The sequence below is a fragment of the Loxodonta africana genome, chromosome 1 (assembly GCF_030014295.1).
Source record: "Loxodonta africana isolate mLoxAfr1 chromosome 1, mLoxAfr1.hap2, whole genome shotgun sequence".
NCBI lineage: Eukaryota > Metazoa > Chordata > Mammalia > Proboscidea > Elephantidae > Loxodonta > Loxodonta africana.
This window is the reverse complement of record NC_087342.1, coordinates 11,028,073-11,049,790: the sequence shown is the minus strand read 5'-3', so window position 1 is coordinate 11,049,790 and position 21,718 is coordinate 11,028,073. Positions and strand designations below refer to the sequence as shown.

Here is a 21,718-nt window from a genome sequence, read left to right as displayed (position 1 = left end):
TATTGTAGTATCTCCTTCTAATCTATCATTTTGTCTATGGCTTTCTAGATTGAACAAGAATCATTAATTTTGATGTAATCAAATCCATCAATTGTGCCTTAAATGCTCTGGAGAATAAAGATATGAAAAGCATTGCCTATGTCCTATGCAACTTAAAGTCTAGCTGAAGAGTCAAGAAGAACCATGTGATCAAGTGTTAAACATTCTATATCAGTAAGCAACAAAATGCCAAGTTATAAGATACCAACTGCAATTTAGATGTGAAGTAGATCAATTAAATGATAATGGTTATCTTTTTATAGAGGGTCTAGTACTTAAGAAGCCCTGGTGGCACAGTGGTTAAAGCGCTTTGCTGCTAACCAAAAGGTTGCTGGTTTGAACCCAGCAGTTTCTGGTGGGAGAAAGATGCTGCAGTCTGCTTCCTTGAAGATTTACAGCCTTGGAAACCCTATGGGGCAGTTCTATTCTGCCCTATAGGGTCGCTATGAGTTGGTTTTTGTTACTACCTTCTAGGCACTTTATACAACTTATTGTATTCAAATTTCACAACCCCCTGCAAGGCATGGTGACTGCCATTTCTCAGATGCAGAAACTTTACATTTAGAGAGCTTAAGAAACTTAACCAAGGTCACAAAGTCGGGTTGGTTTGATCTCAAGCCTCATGTGCTTTGTACTACGCCAGGCTGCTGGAGAAGCCATGAAACTTGAAAGGGGCCCTTAACAAATAAGAATTTGAAAAGACAGAAGGAGCGAGGGAGGAAAGGAGATAACACAGATTTTGGTTTTGAGGGAGGTGCAGCATTAGAAGACAGGCATGGCATCTCGTACATCACAGTTCTCTCCATGCTAGCTCAGTGCCTGTAATAGAGGAGCTGGTGGGGACACCTCTTCCCTCCTCCTGTTACCATCACACAGGAGCAGGAATGAACTGTCTGACCGGGGAATCAGAACTATGCAAGTGTGGCTCTATGCCCCTCAATTTTAGGGAGCAGGCCTGTCTCAGACAGCACCACGTGTTTTCTGCTTTTCCATGCAGTCAGTTTTACACAAGCAATTTTTCAACTCTGCTTGTGACTGAGTAAAGAAAAAAAAAAATTTTTTTTTTTTTTTGTGACTGAGTAGGTATGCTCAATTCTGAGTAAAGTCCTAGCAAGCCCACTCTCCCTGCAGAGCTAAAGCCATGGCCACTGCCCCAGCTTTTACCAGGGACAAGGAAGACATGGTGCTCTCTGTCAGTCTGACTCCTGAGACGACCTCAGTCAATTCTGAAATTGCATGGGGAACACGGATGTTATTTTGTGGGCCCCTAAAACCTCAACAGAAGGCACTCAACAAACCGTGGTAGATGAGTGAATATGACAAGTTCAGAGGACAGTGAGAAGATGGACCTGATTGCAGCAGAGGGTGTTATGTTGTTGTTGAAGTCAGGTTAGCTGGATAGGGTAGATCCGGCAATGAAATGCTTACGAGGAAGGTGGAGAGTTTGGATTTCATGTGGGAAGAAGAGCACTGGAGGTTTCCGAGCAGGAGAAGACCATGAGAAAGTGTTTAAATGGGGGAAGTAAGCAAATATGGCAAAGTGTTGTAGTGGAGCCTAGGGGAGGAAGAGCCTGGAGGTGGTTTCCATAATTCCCTAGTGAGGGAAGGTGAGGGTCTGGCCTACAGAAATGGACCAGTGAATGGGGGTGAAGGGATGGGTTATGAGATCTCAAAGGGAAAACTGACAGGATATGGTGACCACGTGGGTCTGGGTGATGGAGATAGTTTTCAAGCCCATTACTGGTAAAATGGGGGCACTACTCTGAGAGAGACAGGTGAACATTCCAGGGGAGCTGGTGGAAAGTGGGACACAACATTGGGCATGTTAAATCTGAAGTGCCAAGTGGATTTTTTCTCTGGGAACCAGGGACACAGACCCAAGGTAGGAAAAAGCCACAGCTAGGAGCAGTTTGGGAGTCAACACCATCAAAGAGGCAGCGGACATTTGAAAGCAGCTGGGAAGAAGTTGGTGGAGATGGACAGCATGAAGATGGAACACAGCTCAGATGACAGGGCTGGGAGCCAGGACACAGGTGAGGGGTAGGCGGCCCGGGGGGGGGGAGGGGAGAAGGGGGTACACGCTCCTGGACCCAAGGGAAGGACCCAAGGGAAGGACCCAAAGGAAGGACGGGATGAGGCTGCCAGCAAACCCTGGAGTAAGGATTTTCTCAGCAGAGCAGGGCGGCAGCCACCTTTCTCCAGGAAACCCACAGTTGAACCCAAAGCAGCCTTCCCCATGTCTGCCGGTCTTGAGCTCCTTGCGCCCCGCTTCAGTGACAGCTTCAATCACTGGCTGCGGGGTCCTCTCCGCGCCCCCGGCCCCCTCTCTTTCAGCTGTGGGGGGCGGCTCCGACTCCTCAGGCCTCGGTGGGCCTTTTCCTCCGGGTTCCCGCCCCAGCGCGGGCACTGGGCCCCGGCGGCACCGCCCACCTGGCCAGCGCCGCAGCCAGCGCCGGCGACCCGCCCCGGCTGCCGCAAGCGAGCGGCCACTCCCCGGGGTGGGGTTTCGGCTCTCTCCCCCTCTCCCTCTTTGCCTTTGTTGCGGTGCCCTCCGGGACGCCCCCCTCTCTGCTCCCCCTCCATGCCCTGGGGGCCCGAGGGGTGCTCAGCGAGGGGCCGGCGCGGAGAGGGGTTCCCGAGGCGCCAGGACGCACGCGGACGCCCCGGAGCGGGGCGCGGGAGAAGGAGGGGGCCGGGAGCCGCGGGGGCCGCTGCTGCAGCAGGGGGAGGAGAATGGGGAGGAGCTGGGGGGCAGGCATCGGGGAAAGAGTGGTCTTAAGGGGCGGCGAGCCCAGGTCGGATTTCCTCCGAGGCAGGCGAGAAGCGCCGCTCCCACGTTGGTCAGAGCTCGCTGCCGCCGCCGCGCCCCGCGCCCTCCGGAGACCGGGACGGGACCACGGTGAGCGCGGGCGGCGGACCCCGCCGGGCGCTGGGGGTGGTCGGCCGAGGGGTGAGCTCGCGGGACCCCAGGAAGTTTCCCGGCTCGGCGCGGGCCCGGCGCCTTCAGTCTCGCTCTGTTGTCTCTTCCGCAGATGTGGAAACGCTGGCTCGCGCTCGCGCTCGCGCTGGTGGCGGTCGCCTGGGTCCACGCCGAGGTAGGCGAGCGGCGGGGAGGTCCGAGCTCGGGCCCTGGGGCCGCTCGGGTCTGCGGGTCGGGCGGGCCGTGAGTGGGTGCCGGGCTGGAAATAGGGAGTTTCCATACTTGGGGTAGAGCAGGGATCAGGCGCGCGCGGAGCAGAAATGCTACTTGGGAAACTTGAATCTCAAGACCAGGAAAAGTAGTTTGGGGCGATTAGCGGGAGCCCCACCAAGACCAGGAAAAGTAGTTTGGGGCGGTCAGCGGGAGCCCCACCTCGCTAATATGGACGGAGAGTGGGGAGGGGGAGAGAGGACGAGCGGCCGATTGGGACGGAGGCGGCGACAAGAACAGCAGCCGAGTTCAAAAAGGCGCCTTGAGTTCTTTCCTTCCCATAAGAGGAAATTGAGAAGAGTTGGAGACTTTTCTCTTCCAAGTCTGTCTCCTTCGGGGGGCCGGGCGGGAGGAGTGGGGTGTGGAGTGGAGAGAGGCGAAATCTCAAGAGACTTCTTTGGGGGCGAAATAAATTTTTTTATAAAGTGAGATTGTAAGATTCTCTGGTATCTGTTCTCTTCCTTATAAAGAGCCTTCGGTTTTGTGTTATTATCCGAGCCGTATAACGGCCTTTTAAATCTAAAATTTCCCTTAAACTAGCGTTGTGCAAGTTTGAGAGGTCCAGTACTCTGCTCTTTGGGGGCTCAGCGTTTCCAGTTAAAAGATTTCAGCGCTTTTTTTTTTTTTTCCATAATGTTTTCTTTTCAACTCCAGTGACCTTCCTGAGACATTACAAACAAACCAACAAACCCTGCGCTCACAAGCCCTTCCATTAACTCAAAGGTTTACGGACAGAAAATAAACAATACTGAATTCCCTGGGCTCTAGTCTCCAGAAAAGTGAGGTCAGAAACCAAACATTTGATAATTATGGCAGGAAATGTGGAAGGAATTAAAAAGCATGAGGGAGAAGAAATGGAATGTACATTACAAAAGAAATAGCTCCCTGGTGGGTGATTTTTTTCTCCCTCTTTGAATTTTTTTCCTTCATATAACATCTTAGCCCCACCCTTAGCATCAAGGCTTGATTCTGCCCAGAAAAATCATAAAAGCATACAAGCTCTTCACAATTAAAAAAAAAGTATATATATATATATACACTACACTGAACTCATGTAATCAGGAGCCCTGGTGGCATGGCGGTTAAAGCGCTTGGCTGCTAAAGGAGTGGTAGGCCGTTGGAACCCACCAGATTTATAGCCTTGGAAACTCTGTGGGAGCAGTTCTAGTCTGCCCTACAGGGTCTCTATGAGTCAGAATGAACTCTGCAGCAGTGGGGTTTTTTTTTGGTTTCTACATTGTTGGTTGAGGTGGAAACCAAGCATTTTTGTTGTTGTTGGTCGCCTTTGAGTCAGTTTTGACTCATAAGTGACCCCATGTGACAGTAGTACTGCCCTCTAGGCTGTAATTTTTATGGGAGCAGATTGCCAGATCTTTCTTCTGGGGAGTGGCTGGGTGGGCTTGAACCACCGGCCTTTTGGTTAGCAGGCGAGGACTTAACCGTTGTGCCGTGAAGACTCCTTAGGCTGTTTTTACTATTAGTGAAATAAAAATAGCTAATATTTATTGAATATCTAATATGTGTGTAATAAAGTCATGAAGACATTATATAACTTATCCATGTCCCCAGCTAATAAATGGTAGGGGTGGGATTTGAACGCGGGCAGCTTGGCCCCAGACCCAGGCTTTTAACTACTAACCCTACCACTTCCATGCACAAAGGCTTAACATAAACCCGTTGTCGTTGAGTCGATTCTGACTCATAGTGACCCTATAGGACGGAGTAGAACTGCCCCATGTGGTTTCCAAGGAGCAGCTGGTGGATTTAAACTGCCAACCTTTTGGTTAGCAGCCCAGCTCTTAACCACCGAAGCCACCAGGGCTTTATCTTTTACCCAAATACTTATACCAGACATTGCGTTACCTGCATTAAATGCAACATTTCTTTTTAAAGATCCCCAAACCCTATAAGGTAAGTATTGTTACCCCATTTTACAGAGTAGGAACCAGCTTTCCAGAGATCGAGTAACTTGCCCAGGGTCACACAGCTAGTGGGTATTGAAGAAGAATCTGAACCCGCTCCCTCTGCCTTTGGAACGCGTCTTGAACTCCAGCCCTGCATCTCATTCACTTTGTTTTCCAGGGTTTGAATTTGAGGGAGGGACTCCCATCACTGGCTGAATTTAGCCCCGGTGAAGGGAACACTCCTTCATTCCCTGCTGTGGCTCTCAAGGCAGCTGCAGCCCGGTGATAGGTGATGGATGAGGTGAATCCCTTTGGTTTTACACCAGTCTGAATTGCTAGCTAGTGTGGGAAATCACTCTGTGAACTGGAATGCAAACATGAGGTGTGAGGAGGCTGTTGGTTCACCCACCGCAAAGCTGTGTAGCCCAAGGTCTATTTTAGACAGCCTGCACTACACTCCCAGTACTTTGCAGGGAAAAGCTTAGCTCTCGTAGGAAGGTCCTCCAGCATCAATTTCCTGCTTGAAGTAGGAGCATCAGCTCCTCTCTCAGAATTCCCAGGGACAATCCATGGGGAAAGAGGCAGAAATGGAGAAGTGCTGAGGCATGAAAACTGAGGAAGTTGGTACAGAAAGGAGGCTGTGAATTCAGGCTGTGTGGAAACAGCTACAATCAACTGAGTACTAGACGTGATCTAGGGTACATTCCATGATTCTTTACCCAATGATTATTATCTTTTAATTAATCCAGGGTCTTGGTTTCTGAACCCAGTAACATTAGGTGGGTTTTTAATCCAGGTTTTAATAATAATAACCCTTTAATAGTTAAGGAAAAGGTAAAGTAACCCTCTCCATATGAGACTTGTAATTCAGATGTTACCTTAAGCATTTTATCTAGTAGTTAATGGTGCTTGGCTAGAATTCTGTTTTTCCTTGAAAGCTACAAGAACATAGAGAAAACACAGTCAATAATGATATTTATGGTATTTATTGACATGAATACGTTTTAGCAAACTTTAGATCAGCTAAACAATTACAGAGATACTGATGAATTTTTCAGAAGTGAAATTTGGAAAATCAGTCTGTTGATGCTTTTTATTTAATATAAGCACAGGGATTTAATTCAGCAATTTTTTTAATTGACATAAAATTCATATTATGTAAAATTCACCATGTTAAAGCATACAGTTTAGTAGCTTTTAGTACATTCACAGTGGTGTGCAACCATCATCCCTTGTCTAATTCCAGAACGTTTTCATCACCCCCAGAAAGAAATGCCATACCCATTAAGCCGTGACTCCCTACCCCCAGCCCCTGGCAATCAGTAACCTGGTTTCTGTCTCTAGATCTACCTGTTGTGGGCATTTCACATCAGTGGAGTCACACAATATGTGGCCTTTGGTGTCTGGCTTCTTTCACTTAGCATGTTTTCAAAGTTCATACATGTAGCAGGTATCAGTATTTTATTGCTTTTCATAGCAGAATAATATTCCATTGTATAGATAGACCACATTTTGTTTACCCGTTCATCAGTTAGCGGACACTTGGATTGTTTTGACTTTTTGGCCATCATGAAGAATGCTGTTGCGAACATTCATGTACAAGTTTTTGTTGGAACATGGATTTTCCATTAATTGAGCATTTTTAAAAAATGTGGTTACCTAACAAATCATGTTGCTTTTGAAGAAACCAAAGGCTTTGAATAGTAGACCTCTAGAATCAGAGGATGTATCCTAAGATTGGGAAAAGGTGGTCTTCATGGTTATCAACGCTGCCAGTCTATGCAAATCCTGTTTGGCTAGATTCAAGACACTATTAACACATCTCATTAAGAAAAGCCTTACATTGTTTTGAATGTTTTCAATGGTCTCCCACTTATTTGGCCTCTCAGTGTTGCTTTTCTTATTGCTTACCCTCTCTCTTACCTCCTTACCTACCGACATAGTCCTTCAACCAGCCTCCATCTTAATTCTGCCCCATCCATCTGAGCTCCTACTCATGAACTCCTTACGGCAGCAAATCTCATCTTGAAAGGAGTGCTGGGGGTGGGTACATGTCTCTAGAGGGGCACATATTAACACCTGGGTGAGAGGAGTGATGGGGCGAAGGGTAGGGACAGCAGCAGGAGTGCTTCAGCTGCCACCTACATGACCAGTACGCATTGCTGTTGAGTCGATCCTGACTCTCGGTGACCCCATGTTTGTCAGAACTGTGCTCCATAGGATTTTCAGTGGCTGATTTTTTTCGCAGGTGGATCCAGGCCTTTTTCTGAGACTCTGGGTGGACTTGAGCTTCCAACCTTTCAGTTAGTAGTTGAGCCGGGGACTCCACCAATTACGTAGCTAGCCCATTTCTAGATTCTGTTGGGAGGTGCTGTGTAACCCTGCTTACTCTCCCCTTCCATCCCTGTGCCTTTGAGAATGGCTGCGGTTTCACCGAGAGGTGTTGATGCTGGGAGGCATTGTGTGGAGTCTGGGTGAAGGTTGAGAACCCAGGCATTAGTGCGTGTGCCCCTTGAGTCTCAGTGGGTGGATCTCTGGGGCCACTCTAAGATGTCTGACTGGAGGAGACCCTGTGGACCAACTGCCCGCCTTGGAAAGACTGCCTTGGCAAGTGCCCAGGCATTCCCCACCCACTAGGTGGTGGTTTCTGCTGGCACTCTGATTCTCAGCATTCCAGGTCTGTCAGTTCATCATGAGAAGTCACATGTTCAGGGGCCTGATTTACAAATCTGAACACTTGTTCTAGTGAGGGCTCACACTTCAACCACAGACTATGAGTGTATCACCTAAGATAATAACAAGGACAATTATACAAACAGACATACCCCACTTAGCTCTGGGGATGCCGTACTAGAAATGAAATTATTAGGGCAAAGTCCCTCCAAAGCCACATTTCTTAAGCTCTTTTATACCTTATTATCAACATCACAGTGACTCAGCCACTAGGGGTTTTACTCGTTTATGTGGGCTGTCTGCATTCTTTAGAATTGTTCTAGTGGTAGATGCAAGTAGGCCTGGATCCTGACCCACATCCTCTGACTCTCCTCGAAGCTGCACCAGAATGAGGATTTTAATACCCAGCTTGTACGTCAGCTACCCTAAAACAATCTCTTGTTTGTTTATCCTTGGGAAAATAAACTCTTTGCTGTAACTCCAGAGATCACTGTTGGAAATTAGGATGTTCAAACATAGCAGGAACTCTGCTCTATAGCCAAAACCAGTGGGCACGCACCCAGCAAATTGAGTCTCTGGCCATTGGAACTGTCTTTAGGAGGTAAGCATGTTACAGTTCCGTGGAAGTCTCTGGACTGGGTGATGGAAAGCAGCAGTCAGTTCCCAGGCTCGCAGGAACAAGTTGGGCATGAACTGAGGGTCAGAGTAGGGGTTGTGGGCTACAGTGGAGGTAATGACCCTGGAGAAAATGTCCCAAGGAAGAGGAAGATAAAGTCTTCAAAGTCAGTGAGGCAGAATGAACACGTTTCCAGGAGAACAGAGAAAGCGAAGGCTGAGCTGCTGTGAATACCAGTGGTCACGCAAGAGAATTGAAAATGTCAGGGTTTCTTTTTTCTGCCCTCTTCAAATTACTGGATTTCCCAGCAGAATGTTTTTGGTAGTTTTTGGTAGATACAAATAGCTTAGTAGTGTTTAGTAAAAACAAATATTACTAGCTTAATGACACCAGGGATTATAGGGTACAAACAAAACCTTACACTGGATGGGTTTATTTTGTGAGCCAGGTGATTAATGTCCCAGAGGGCAAATGCATGCTTCCCTCTCCGGTGCCCTTTCCTGGCTCCTGTGGCTTTGGCAAGGAGTGCTTTCCCCACAGTGAGGCTTTCCTGCACACACCTTCCCTTCACCGGGCCCTGAGCATCCCTGAGGGCTCTGCAGGCCCAGCATGCCCTGCACACAAGGCAGAGGGATGTGGAGTGCAAGACATGGTCTCTCCCCTTGGCTGTCTTGCATTGTACTCGTGAGGTAAGCTGCAACATACAGCCACATGGCGAACAAGTGTCTTGCAGTTATTGTTGCATTAACATAAGGCCTCCCTTGATTTTTAATTTTTTTTTTTTACACTAGTAAAATGCATGATTCTTTAGTGTCCGGCTTGATGAATTCTTACATTTGGACTCACCGTAATCAAGATATACAGTGTTTCTTCCTTGTTTCTTTATTTATATTGTGATGAAAACATACACAAGAAAACACTCCCCAATTCAACAGTTTCTACATGTTTGATTCAGTGACACTGATAACATTTTCATGCTGTGCAACCATTTTTGCTTTTCCAGATTCTACCACCATTAACATAAACTCAGTGGCCCCTAAGCCAAAACTCTCCTTTTTCCCTTCTTTCCCATCCCTGGTAACCACTTTGGTATCTATGTATTTGCTTATTTCATATAAGTGAGATCATATAGTATTTGTGCTGTTGTGACTTAGTTCACTCAGCATGATATTTTCAAGGTTCATCCATGTTGTGGCATGCTTCAGGACTTCATTTCTCTTTGTGGCTGGGTCATAGTCCGTTGTATGTCTTCCCTGGGTTTTTAAGAATACAACTTTGTCTTGTTTTTATACTTTAAAAGCCCATCCAGTAGGTTTGAATGGAAAGCCTGGTAGCATAGTGGTTAAGAGCTACGGCTGCTAACCAAAAAGGTCGGCAGTTTGAATCCACTAGGCGCTCCTTGGAAACCATATGGGGCAGTTCTACCCTGTCCTATAGGGTCGCTATGAGTTGGAATCGACTCGACGGCAGTGGGTTTGGTTTTTGGTTTTAGTAGGTTTGAAAGAGCTAACTTGACTATTTTGTGGATAGATAATCCCAGGCTCATTATAATCTCCAATGAGAAGCTAAAGCAAGGAAAGAAACTTAGATCATTTTATTTGGCCATTTTGCCCTTATTATTTTTACGTGTGTCAGTCACATTATTTATGACAGCTAAACTTAAAAGCAGGCTAAATAGCCAACAGGAAGAGCAGCGTTAAGTAAATCATGACACACTCATGTGCCACTGAAAACTATGTTTGCAAAATTTTTTAAAGCTCTGGGAAGGAATTATGATTTAATCTTAAGAAGTAGAATCCCCCCCCACCCCATACCTTGTCCTGACAACTGGATAAAAATGTGTACACAAGTGTGACAAAATGTGTCACAAATGATCTTCAGGTGGTAGAATTATGGGTAACTTTATTCTTTGCTGTAGGTTTTTCAATATTCTCTAAGTTTTTGCATACTTAATTTTCATATTTTTATCAGACAATAATATTCATTTTTTACTTTATTTAAGATAGCGTATGTTACCGAAAACCAAACCCAGTGCCGTTGAGTCGATTCTGACTCATAGCAACCCTACAGGACAGAGTAGAACTGCCCCATAGAGTTTCCAAGGAGCGCCTGGCGGATTTGAACTGCTGACCCTTTGGTTAGCAGCTGTAGCACTTAACCACTACGCCACCAGGGTTTCCATAGCATATATTAGAAGGGTAAATTTCTTTTGAAAAAGAAGGGAAGTCAGAAGAATCCTTATGATTTCCCTCATGTCAAGACACTGGATAGAATGTCCAGGGAGCCGAACTTCCAGCGATTGGTGGCCCTTTGCATTGTGTAAGGAGAGGATGACGGGGACATGAAGTTGTACAGCTAGCCACCATTGCTTCCCTTTCAAAGAATTATCAGACCTGATCAACAGATGTGTGAGGTGTGCCCACTAGACTGCAGGCAATACAAGTAAGTACCTTCCAACACCATGAGGTAAATGACCTGCTGAGATAGCACAAACCAGGCATACGTGTCACCACTATCCTCTCCCTTACCCATAACAGACATCGCTAATCAATCGTGGAATTCTTTCTAGCTGAGTCTGGAGGAGGTTTGAAAATCCTTCTCAGCAACGTTGTAGGCAGCCACTAGCAATCAATTAAGTCTGTATGTGAGATGAAAGCTATTTGCCATTCCTGCTGGAAAAATCAGTCCATTTGGCAAGCACTGACATATCTTTAGCCAAAATTAAAGTGATTAGAAGGCAGAGTTTGGGACTGTATGAAAGACACAAAGACAACATGGGATAAGAGGTAGTAGAACTAGGGTAGCAAATGGATGAAAATGTCAGGAAACCAGCACTTAACAGTTTCTGGCTCAGGCTTCTAAATTCTTAATTTGAATCCAAACACCTTAAAGAAAGCCAGATCCTCTCATGCTGGCCCTCAACAAAAATATGATAATGAGCATTTTCTTGGCTGTTCCGGTGGAGTCAACAGTTGTTCTTGCTGAGGTCCTGAGAGCTGCTGCTGCTGTCGTAGATAACGGCCTTGGCTTTTGCGTTAGCAGTCATCTGGCAATAACTTCCTGATAGAAAGCTCTTTGGGTAGTTGGAGTACAAAATATACCCTAAAAGGCCGCATTTTCTGTGGTGGCTGCAGGATTTCTGTGTAATCTCTTTAGAGACTTTTTATATGCTCATTTGGAAGCCGTCACCAATACGCTATTCCCAGAATAAAGTCTGAACTTAGGGTCCTAATATGTCCCCTGAATAATCCTAGATATTATTGTTAACCAAGCTGTTGCCATAGCAAATCCTGGGATACATGGAAAAAGCCGTGACATATTGCAGGCCCAGATGTGTGTGTGTGTGTGTGTGCACGTGTTGATGTATAGAAGTGCCAGGCATTGTGCTAGCCACTTGGCACATATGTTATTGTTAAGGACAGGATGGGAATAAACAGCAGTACCTTATAGGTCCCTGTCCTTAAGGAGCTCCTACCACCATAGCTACTGAGCAGCTCAAATGGTGTTAAATGGGCATTAGGGACCAAATAAATGGCTTTACCGGAAGTTACTGGTAATTGTTTAGAAAACCTTGTCACTGGTTCAGAAAACCCTCAAATGGAGCAGTGGGATGGATGGCTTCTGCCTGCTTGGAATTAGGCATCTCCGCTTGGGCAGCTGGAGCCATTTTTGTTCTGTCCACCATGTCCACCTGATCAGTGTGTCTATCAGGTGGCCGCTTTTTGTCAGGAATGTCACTTAAAATTGTGTCAGTTCCAGCAGTGCTGGTGTTTTTCTCTTTTCTCCCATTTTCATGTCACATGAGCCTTCCACAGAGTTTCTTTATTCTCTTATTCTTATATTTGGGTACCTCCAAGTCTGTTTTTTGACATGGACCCTGTTACATACAGAATCTTCTCATTATTAAAAAGGACTTTATAGAATAATTAGAGTCCTTGACCCGTACTTAGAAGTCCTGGGCTGCCCCTTTTTAGCTCGTAAAACCTTTTTAAAGTCTTGTGATACCTCTGACTTGCTGCTTCAGTTAAGAGTGAGGGCTTTGGGTAGTAGACTGGGCTGAATTCTGGCCTTGTTTACCTGTGAGACCTTGGATAAGTTACTTATCCTAAGTTTACTTTCCTCATCTGTAAAACAGAATTGGCGCCTGTCTATCTGAACTCTGCTATCAGATAATGGAAAAGGTTTGATGATGGCATAGAGTCAACACCAAAAAGAAACACCCAAAAGAGCTTGAGGGACCCCAAGAGATGAAGTACCTCTTGCCCTAGTAGTAGTCCCCTAGTGGGGACTGACATGGAATGTTTTTGAGTGGAATGATTTCCACAAGGGAATTCTTAGTTTACACATAAACATCTGCTGGGGAGTGTCTGTATTTGTACAACCCGTGCACTGGCTCAAGTTGTTTTTCCACTTCAGTGATCTACCTTTGAGAGGAAGTGTCTTGTAGTGGTTAAGAGCCCAGGCCCTGAAGCTAGGTTACCCGAGTTGAAATCCTAGCACTGCCTTTACTAGCCATGTGATCTTGGAGAAGTTACTTAACCTCTTTGGGCATGTTTCCCCATCTATAAAATGGCCCTAAAACAGAGGACCCTGTAGATGGGTTGTCAGAATCAGATAAGGTAATACATATAAAGCAGTTGTAAGAGTGTTTTGGCACCTAGTGCTCAGTAAGTGTTAATATTGTTATTCTTGTGGCATTGGCTGTTTATGGGAAGACCCCCAAAAGCCATTAGGAGGGAGAGATGTGTGTGTATGTGTGTATACACACGTGTGTGCCCACCTATGGCATGTGCACCCCCCCTTGCCTCTCTCTTTCCCCATTCCAGAGGTTTAAGTATCATGTTCTGTTTTAAAAAGAAAACTCTGGGTATTTATATGGTGGTTACAAACGGTCAGTGGGCCCTTCGGCACCCAGAATTTATATCAGAACACTTGGTTCTAAGCAAATCTCACCTTCACGTTTCTTCGAGATAGTGTTTCCTCTGAAGCCACAACTCTTTCGCTCCTCCAGGAAAAGAATTAAGTCCTTATTGAGCACCTCTGTGCACAGGCAGTGGGATTTGCAAGCCAGCATGGGTTCTTCCAAAAGATAGAGTGGATGAAGGGAAGAAGTGGAAAGAGAAGAACAGTGATAAAAGGCGAAAGAAGTAATAAAACTCCTGGAATTTTTCCACAGCTAGTTTTCCCCCTCCCATGTTTGTCCTTACATATTGGAGTTGGTCACCAGGTAGCTTAGGTTTTATGGGGGTGGTCATTTTCATATATTCACACCGTACTCACAACCCTCATAGCCCAGCCTGAATTCTAAATTTTGGGTTTGGAAAATGTGATCACACAAAGGAATATGTCCCTTTGCTTTCATTTTTTAAAAAATACATACCATTTATTGTGAAAGGGTAGAAAATTTTCCTGGAGCAGACTGGGATTTGCCCCCTTGGGAACCAGGGCACCAGCTTCTTGTGTTTTGCACACAAACCCTAAATCTGAGCTGCCGGCTCAGGGCTGGCAGCCAGTTCTGACTCCAGGCTCGCATGACCACCATCTCCCAGGCCCTGGAGCGAGGTCTGTTTGTTACTGCCTTTGTTGCTTTTTGCGTTCCCCTACCTTGTCATCTATTCTTTCTCTTCTTCCTCCTCCTGCCATTACAAAGAGGCCATCTTAAAGTTTGGGGGCTGCATTAGGAATTGGCAAAACATCCATGAACCACCATGTTCACATTTCATGCCAAGATAAAGTTGGACAGTCCTTTTCTTCCTTGACAGATATTTTACTGTCAAATTTGTACTTCGCAGAGATACACAGCTTTGCAAATATTCATGAGGTACATTCAAGTCTGTTATGATGATTGTTATGCTCATATTCATCTGTTTAGTAATTATTGAGCACTTACTGTGTGCCAGGCACTGGGCTGAGTACTTCTTCAGACAGTTCTTCATATAGACATATCTTTATGGTGATGTCCATGTTCAATAGCATTGATTCATCGGATCCAAAGCCTGTAAAAATTGGTTACCCACTTTTTAGATGAAGGGAAAGACAGCATACAATACAGGGGAGGTCAGCACAACTGGACTAAACCAAAAGCAAAGAAGTTTCCTGAATAAACTGAATGCTTCGAAGGCCATCGTGGCAGGGGCAGGGGTCTGGGGACCATGGTTTCAGGGGACATCTAAGTCAATTGGCAAAATAAAATCTATTAAGAAAACATTCTGCAACCCACTTTGAAGAGTGGCGTCTGGGGTCTTAAACGCTAGCAAGCAGCCATCTGAGATGCATCAATTGGTCTCAACCCACCTGGATCAAAGGAGAATGGAGAACACCAAGGACACAAGGTAATTACGAACCCAAGAGACAGAAAGGGCCACATGAAACAGTGACTGCATCATCCTGAGACCAGAAGAACTAGATGGTGCCCGGCTACAACCAATGACTGCCCTGACAGGGAACACAACAAAGAACCCCTGAGGGAGCAGGAGAGCAGTGGGATGCAGACCCCAAATTCTCTTAAGACCAGACTTAATGGTCTGACTGAGACTAGAAGGACCCCAGTGGTCATGGCCCCCAGACCATCTGTTGGCCCAGGACAGGAACCATTCCCGAAGCCAACTCTTCAGACATGGATCGGACTGGACAATGGGTTGGAGAGGGATGCTGGTGAGGAGTGAGCTTCTTGGATCAGGTGAGCCTTCGAGACCATGTTGGCATCTCCTGCCTGGAGAAAAGATGAGAGGGTGGAGGGGGTTAGAAGCTGGCGAAATGGACACGAAAAGAGAGAGTAGAGGGAGAGAGCGGGCTGTCTCATTAGGGGGAGAGTAATTGGGAGTGTGTAGCAACGTGTATATGGGTTTTTGTGTGAGAGACTGACTTGATTTGTGAACTTTCACTTAAAGCACAATAAAAATTATTAAAAAAAAAAATTGGTTACACACTTACTATAACCAGAAAGGATACAAGTGAAGAGACACGTCAGGCAAGGTCTGGAAGCAGTCGCAACATGAGGCTTCTGTTGTCGCTGGGGATGTGCCACCCCTACCCCTGCATGATGTCCTCACCAATCCCAGAAGCCCCGCAAAAGAGGTTGCACAAAGCCTTGATGCGTTATTTTCTTTCATCCATCTGGGACAAAGTAGATGTTCTCAAAGTAAACTCAGTAAAGGAAAGTAAAAGGAATCACAGCCTGCTGTCTGTCAGCACTGAGTTAGTGTTGGTGTCCTCGAGGGGCTTGTATTGCTGTCCAGGGGAGGAGGCAGACGAGGACACAGGCGCAGAGCGGTGCAGTGTGATCAGCGTGAGGTTATGGCTGAGAACCTAACCCAGCACTAGGGGATTCAGGAAGGTTTCCAAGAGGAGGTGACCCACAAGGTAAGCGGAGAAAAACAAGACGAGGAGAGGGAAAGAGCCTTATCTTATTTAATTCTTGCAACCTTATGATACAGTTATTATAATTTTCATTTTGTCTGTGAAGAGACTGTGACTCAGAGAATTCAGCTAGTTAACCCAAAATCAGCCAATCACCTAGTTAAGCAGAAAAGACAGGATGCAAACTCAGGATTTAAAACCCCAAGGCAAACACTCGATGTTCTAGGCCCACCGTGTCTTTATTTCAGAAAGCAAGTTTCAAAACAAACCAAAGACATTTTTGCTTGATAACATGGACTCAACGGGCCTGGCCGTTTACCTCTTAAAGTTACAAGTTATATCAGTTGTTAAGTGGCCTAAGTGCCTTGGTTGGCACTTCAGGCCTGGTCTTTCTGGCCCCATGACATGGGTGTGGGTGGTGTCAGCTGGATTTGGGTCCAACATTATGACCAGCATTGGAGTGTAGTTGTTACATTAGAGCGTTTGCAGCATGATGTTCGGTGACTCGGGGTGTTAACAGGCGGTTTCTTTGCCCTTGAGATGTATTCATTCACAACTGTTCCACATTAAATAAAACCAAATTTTGCATGACAGCTCTGAGTTGCTGGGCATGTTCGTCTCCAGCTAAGGGGGCGTGTGGGGCTGACTTCCATCCTGCACTCTGCTCTCCAAGCCACGTACCCTGCATGGGGCTTGTCTGCCCATGCAGAGGAAGGGGCGCCATTTTCCTGAACTCTATCAAGCTCCCCCAAACCCAACATTATCTCTGACTCCTGTGGTACTTGTTAGGCTACAGTGGCACTTTCTACATCTGTGCCTTTTATACATAGATTTTATTCAGTCTTAACAAAATTTTCATAATTTTATGCCCTTCATTAAATGCAAGTTCTGTTTTTGTGGATTTTCCTCATGGATAAGCTAAGAAGATACAAATGGAAAGTTTTAAAATCTGTTCTTATTGCATTCACAGTGTGTTACTTTTGGCTCTTGCCCAACCCATTCTAGTTTGGGAACTGTGATTCCCTAGGAATTAAGAAAAGTATTCATAGCTTCCCTTGGCTGGATTGGCCCCCCAGCTGAATTCTAGTGCCTGGGAAGAAATGTCTTAGACAGAGCAAACCCCCAGCCTGGAGCCTGGCAGAGAGGTTGTATCGTATGTTTGCATTTGCTGAACAAAAAGTAAGAAGACTTTCCAGCTTGCTCCCCCTCTTTCCTTGCAAATCCCCCCTCCCACTCTGCTGGGAGAGGCCGATTAAAGTCTAGACAGTGTCTGCTTGGCGCCACGCCTTTTCAGCACAATCCTCATAGTTCTGCAGCTCTGACTTTGGTCGCCTCTCCTCACTCATTTCCCCCGTTTTCTTAGTCAGCCTTGAACTGTCTCAGGGGACTGGCATAAGCCACACACATAAGAAGCAGCTGAGTGAATTTATGAGACTGTCAGGATTCAGCTGCCTCGAGGGGTTCAGAGTTGAGAAAATAGCAGTGCTGGCTGAGCTGTGGCTGAGTTTACGCAGACCCCTGAAGTGAGCTGGCTTCAAGCAAGCCTGCATTTATCCAGCAGAGATGGGCGGGGGGTGAATAACCCGGGGCAGACAGGCACTCCAGGTAGTGAGCCCCCTGCCTCCCACTGGTAATATGAACTTGGGCAAGTCCCTGGCCCCTCATCTGCAAAACTGGGGGTTAGAGGAGATGAGTTCAAAGACCCAGCTCTGAAACTCTGTAGGCAGTCATTAGGTTGGATTATCAAAATAGTCTACTTAATGGAGTTAGGACATTTGATTAGCTCTAGTCTTAATTCGTGACCCAAGGAAGGGCAGTTTGAAAGAGAGGCTGGCCCAGGAATGGGAAAAGAGAAATGAATAAAAGTAGGAGTCATTTTGTGTCCCTGACCTCCTGCTGCGAGCATTGAGTGCAATATAAACAGTACGGCATGTGGTACCTTGACAGTCTTTATGCAGGAGGATCCCCAGTGCTGTTTACAGAAAGGAATTACTTTATTTTCCACTTCAGAAACCAACTGCTTACAACACAGGTTGAAAAATTATGGATACTAGTCCGTTGGGATTGAGCAAGGAATCTTTAAAAAAAAAGACAACGAAAAATTTCAAAGTGTGCAACTTGAGTTTGTATTGAACTTATTAAAAGCAAAAGAAAAAATCTTCTGATCTTTGTAAATACATTTTCTTTTAAAAATAATGATGTGGTATTGCAAAAGACTTATAGAAAAGTTGTCTGAAAACAATGTAGGGACCCTAATTCCATTTTTTCTGGAACCCTGCTTTGCCTTCTCACTGTGGTTGTTGCCAGCCTGTGGCCTGGATTCCCTGAGCAGGTACTGATGAAGTTCTCACCTTGGCCCCCATGCCCTGCTCTCTGGATCAGTTCAAGGCTCTCACTACAGCCTGTGGGCACAGGTCTTCAGTCACGACCTCAGCAGTTAAATCAAATGACTTACCAGGGTGAACTCAGTAAGGAAGCAGAGGCCAACATGGGTGTTTCAGTCGTGTTTACATCCTGGTACCTTGCCTGCACACCAGTTCCCAAATCCTACCCGATAATCCCAGTGTGATAAACTGGGTTGACTGCTGGTCCTGAATGGGAGAGCAGCCCCATGTTACATGCACGAAACGTTCTTTCCTCATAAGGGTGCTTTGCACAGTGTCAGGATTAAATTAAAATTGGCTCTGTGTCCCAGGATAGTCTGATTCTATACCCTTCCCTTTCATCTCTCCACACACACATTGCAACAAACCAAACCCACTGCCATCAAGTCGATTCTGAATCATCGCGACCCCATAGGGCTTCCCAGGCTGTAAATCTCTATGGAAGCAGACTGCCAATTCTTTCTCCCTTGCAGCCACTGGTGATTTTGAACCACTGACCTTTCGGTTAGCAGTGGATTGCTTTAACCACTGTGCCACCAGGGCACACATTGCACAGAGTTAAATTTTACCACTTGGAGAACATGACCGCCAACCCATAGCTCAAATAGTGAGATTACCCTCATAAAGACAAATTCCTGTGGGAACCAGTGAAGAGAAGCAAAAATGTTACTACATTTTCCTTAATTTGACTGTTTTAATTTAGTTCATTACTTGACTTCTGTTTTGCTGCCCTGGTTTCTTTCTGAGCACATAGACCAGTGCTTGTTCTTATACTTGTATGGTTAGCCTGTTAACAAGCATTAACTTAATAAATATGTTACTCATTCATTTATTCATTTTTTACCTCCTTTCAAAAATAAGTTGTATGTTTTCCCTCTCAAAACCCATGGTCAGCACGCCCTGTTAGCTTCTGGAAGGGTTAGACTGTATTTTCGGTTATGAAGAGAGACCCAAGTTTGTGGCAGTCGCAAAATGGTTGGGGAACTGAAAATTCTTGGTGACTCTCACCAAGATATCTGGCACATCTCAATATTAATATGGAATTTATATAAACAGACTGTCTATCTGAGCAGCCGAAAACTATAGGAGCAGAAATGCAGATGTCAGCGCTAAGCATAGACTCGGACATGCCTGAGTCCTCTTCACGGTCAGGATCCTGTTCAGGAGGGCCTGGGTGTGCCTTCTGGATGGCCCAGCCCCGCTCTCAAAAGCTGCTTTAGAATGGAGGCAGATAATATGCTTATCATTCACAAAAGCTCAGAATGTTCAGCTTCATATCTCCAAGGGCATCTCCTCCTTGGGTCTTCAGCGGGCAGCTGGTGCTGTAATTAATTGGGGCAGGCTGAGGCTGACATCAGAAGCAGGAAATTCACCTGGCTTCTCCTTAGCATCTTAAGAATTTTTCAGGGGTTGTGGTGCAGTGAACTACCTAATAGGGCCCTTCTAGCCATAGTCTTTGTAACTCAACAAATGACTGAGTGGGACTATGCAAATAAGGTGCTTGTGGCCCACCAAGGGGAGTGAACAGCTTGCTAATAATGTGAATAAGATGCATGGCACTCTTTTGCGGGTGGGACCATGCAAGTAGGGTATATGGAACCCTAACAATGGGAATGCACAGTTTTGCCATCCCGCTAGGTTTAAAGGTGGGGGGGGGGAATATAACAGGAAAGACAGAGGGAGAGCTGTAACCCTGAAGACCTCGAGAAGCAGCAACAGCAGTGGCAGAACCAAGAGACAGTGCATTGGGCTTCCTGGCCATGGAGAGAGCTGAATGCCTTTGGGCCAAGGCTTGCTGGTGGAGTGAGGTGCCTCCAGGCAGATATTAATGGAGCTAAAAGAGCTTTGTAACACTTGTCTGAGCAGGGCAGAGGCTGAGGGGCTGAGAGGCGAAGGGCCAGGGAGAAGCGAGCCTGCTGGCACGGCTGGGAAGAGGCTGTCCTAATGGAAGAACTGTATCCTCTGTGTTCCTGAACCTGAATTGTAACCTGTTATTGTGAGTATGGTCTGTGAGTGCCGTGTGGCCATTGCAATGAATTGTCGAACCCAGCAGGGAAGTAGAGAGTACCATGGGAGGACAGGTGGTGTCAGAATTGGTAAAGATGGCAGAGAGAGGAGGCATGGCTGACCTCAGACTCATAGGAATTAGCTGTGGGCTGTTGATGTTGATGATGAATCTCTCCCTCTTGTGAAGTTAGAGGTGATCAGACGCCACAGACATGCCATTTTTACAGGCATGTGTCCATTTGTTTTTGTTTCCTCTTTCGTCCCTGTCATTTTCTGTCAGCCGTCCTTTCTTATCCTGTGTGGCTTTGGTCTCGCCTACAGCCACACACAGAGAAGCAGACTTTGTGGTTTAGCAGTTGGTTTTAGGGGGAAAGCCTTTCCCCTTGTTGTAATTGGTGCCCACATCATGTTCAACAAAAGAATAATTTTCTGCGTGGCACCAAGGGCTGGCGAATGATCACAGAAAACTGCAGCTCGAGAAACACTTCAGGTGTGAGTTCATGTTCTGTTTCTCCTTTTCACTTTCTGGGCTGATGAGATTATAAGGGAGGATGGGACTGGGAAGTGTTTGGAGCAGAGGCCAGGCATTCAACTCTTTGTTAGACGTCAGATACAATAAATTCAATAGTCACCGCAGAAATTTTATTTCTTAATGAAATTTCCTAAGCTCTTTGTGGGCCATACTTAAAGAAGAGTTTAAGCCTTAATAACTTTATATCTAAGAAGTATAATTGGAAAAGATTCTTGCGTTTTTCTTTATTTTCTACAAAGAACAAGTATAGTATAACTTGGATGTTAACTTATAAAAGTTGGCATTCTTATGTTCATTACGTGCCCTAGGTTAGGTACTCTTTTTTAAAAAAAAAAAAAACACTATGGTGATGATGTGAAGTCCTATAAGGACAAGCAATTGTTGGGAATTACTAATTCCACTGTGTCACTCATTTTATAATTTAGGAAATTGCATTTTTCCTCTAAATTTCTCTTGCACTTTTGATCAAATAGAAAGCTCTCATTTCCTGCTTCAGTTGCTTCCCTGAATTGCTATGTGGATTATAGAGTAAGTTGGGTTCCTTCCCAGTGGCTGTATTTCAGTTGGCAGATTGGCCTATTCCTCCGGGTAATGCTATCATTCTTTTGCACAGTGTAAATGGCATTGTTATTTAATGACTGTAATTATTCATATTAATAGTGGCCTGGAACATAAAGACCTCGCTGATCCCCAGTGATTTATTGTTTAAGTCCAGGTAAAACCTTCTCTCCATCTAGGTTGGTGAAATGTGTGTGTATGTGTGTGTTTGCTTCGAGGTAGCTGATGGCTATTGCAGGCTCTAACCTGGCTAGTTTGTGGGCTCAGCTGTGACAAAAGCCATATTCAGAAAGTCATGACGTTCTCTTTGAGGGAGAGACAGAAGTTAGGGATTCTAAGCCCAAGGAGGTTCAAACCATGTGATGAACTGTCCCAGAATGGTTCTTGCCCTAGAAATGGCCAGAGCAAATAGGAAGATGGAAAATAGTGATGAGGAGGACCAGAGGAAGGGAAGGG

At 45.7% G+C, this 21,718-nt stretch overlaps 1 protein-coding gene across 1 annotated transcript in view; it reads left to right on the top strand.

Annotated features, from left to right (window-relative positions):
- The first annotated feature begins 2,838 nt into the window (after positions 1-2,838).
- Positions 2,839-21,718, top strand: part of FSTL1 (follistatin like 1) — a 62,402-nt gene continuing 43,522 nt past the window's right edge. The window contains exons 1-2 of the mRNA XM_010592931.3: positions 2,839-2,938; positions 3,072-3,134. Coding sequence (XP_010591233.1) covers positions 3,072-3,134 — 63 coding nt within the window. The 5' untranslated portion in view covers positions 2,839-2,938. The remainder of the gene's footprint in view (positions 2,939-3,071; positions 3,135-21,718) is intronic.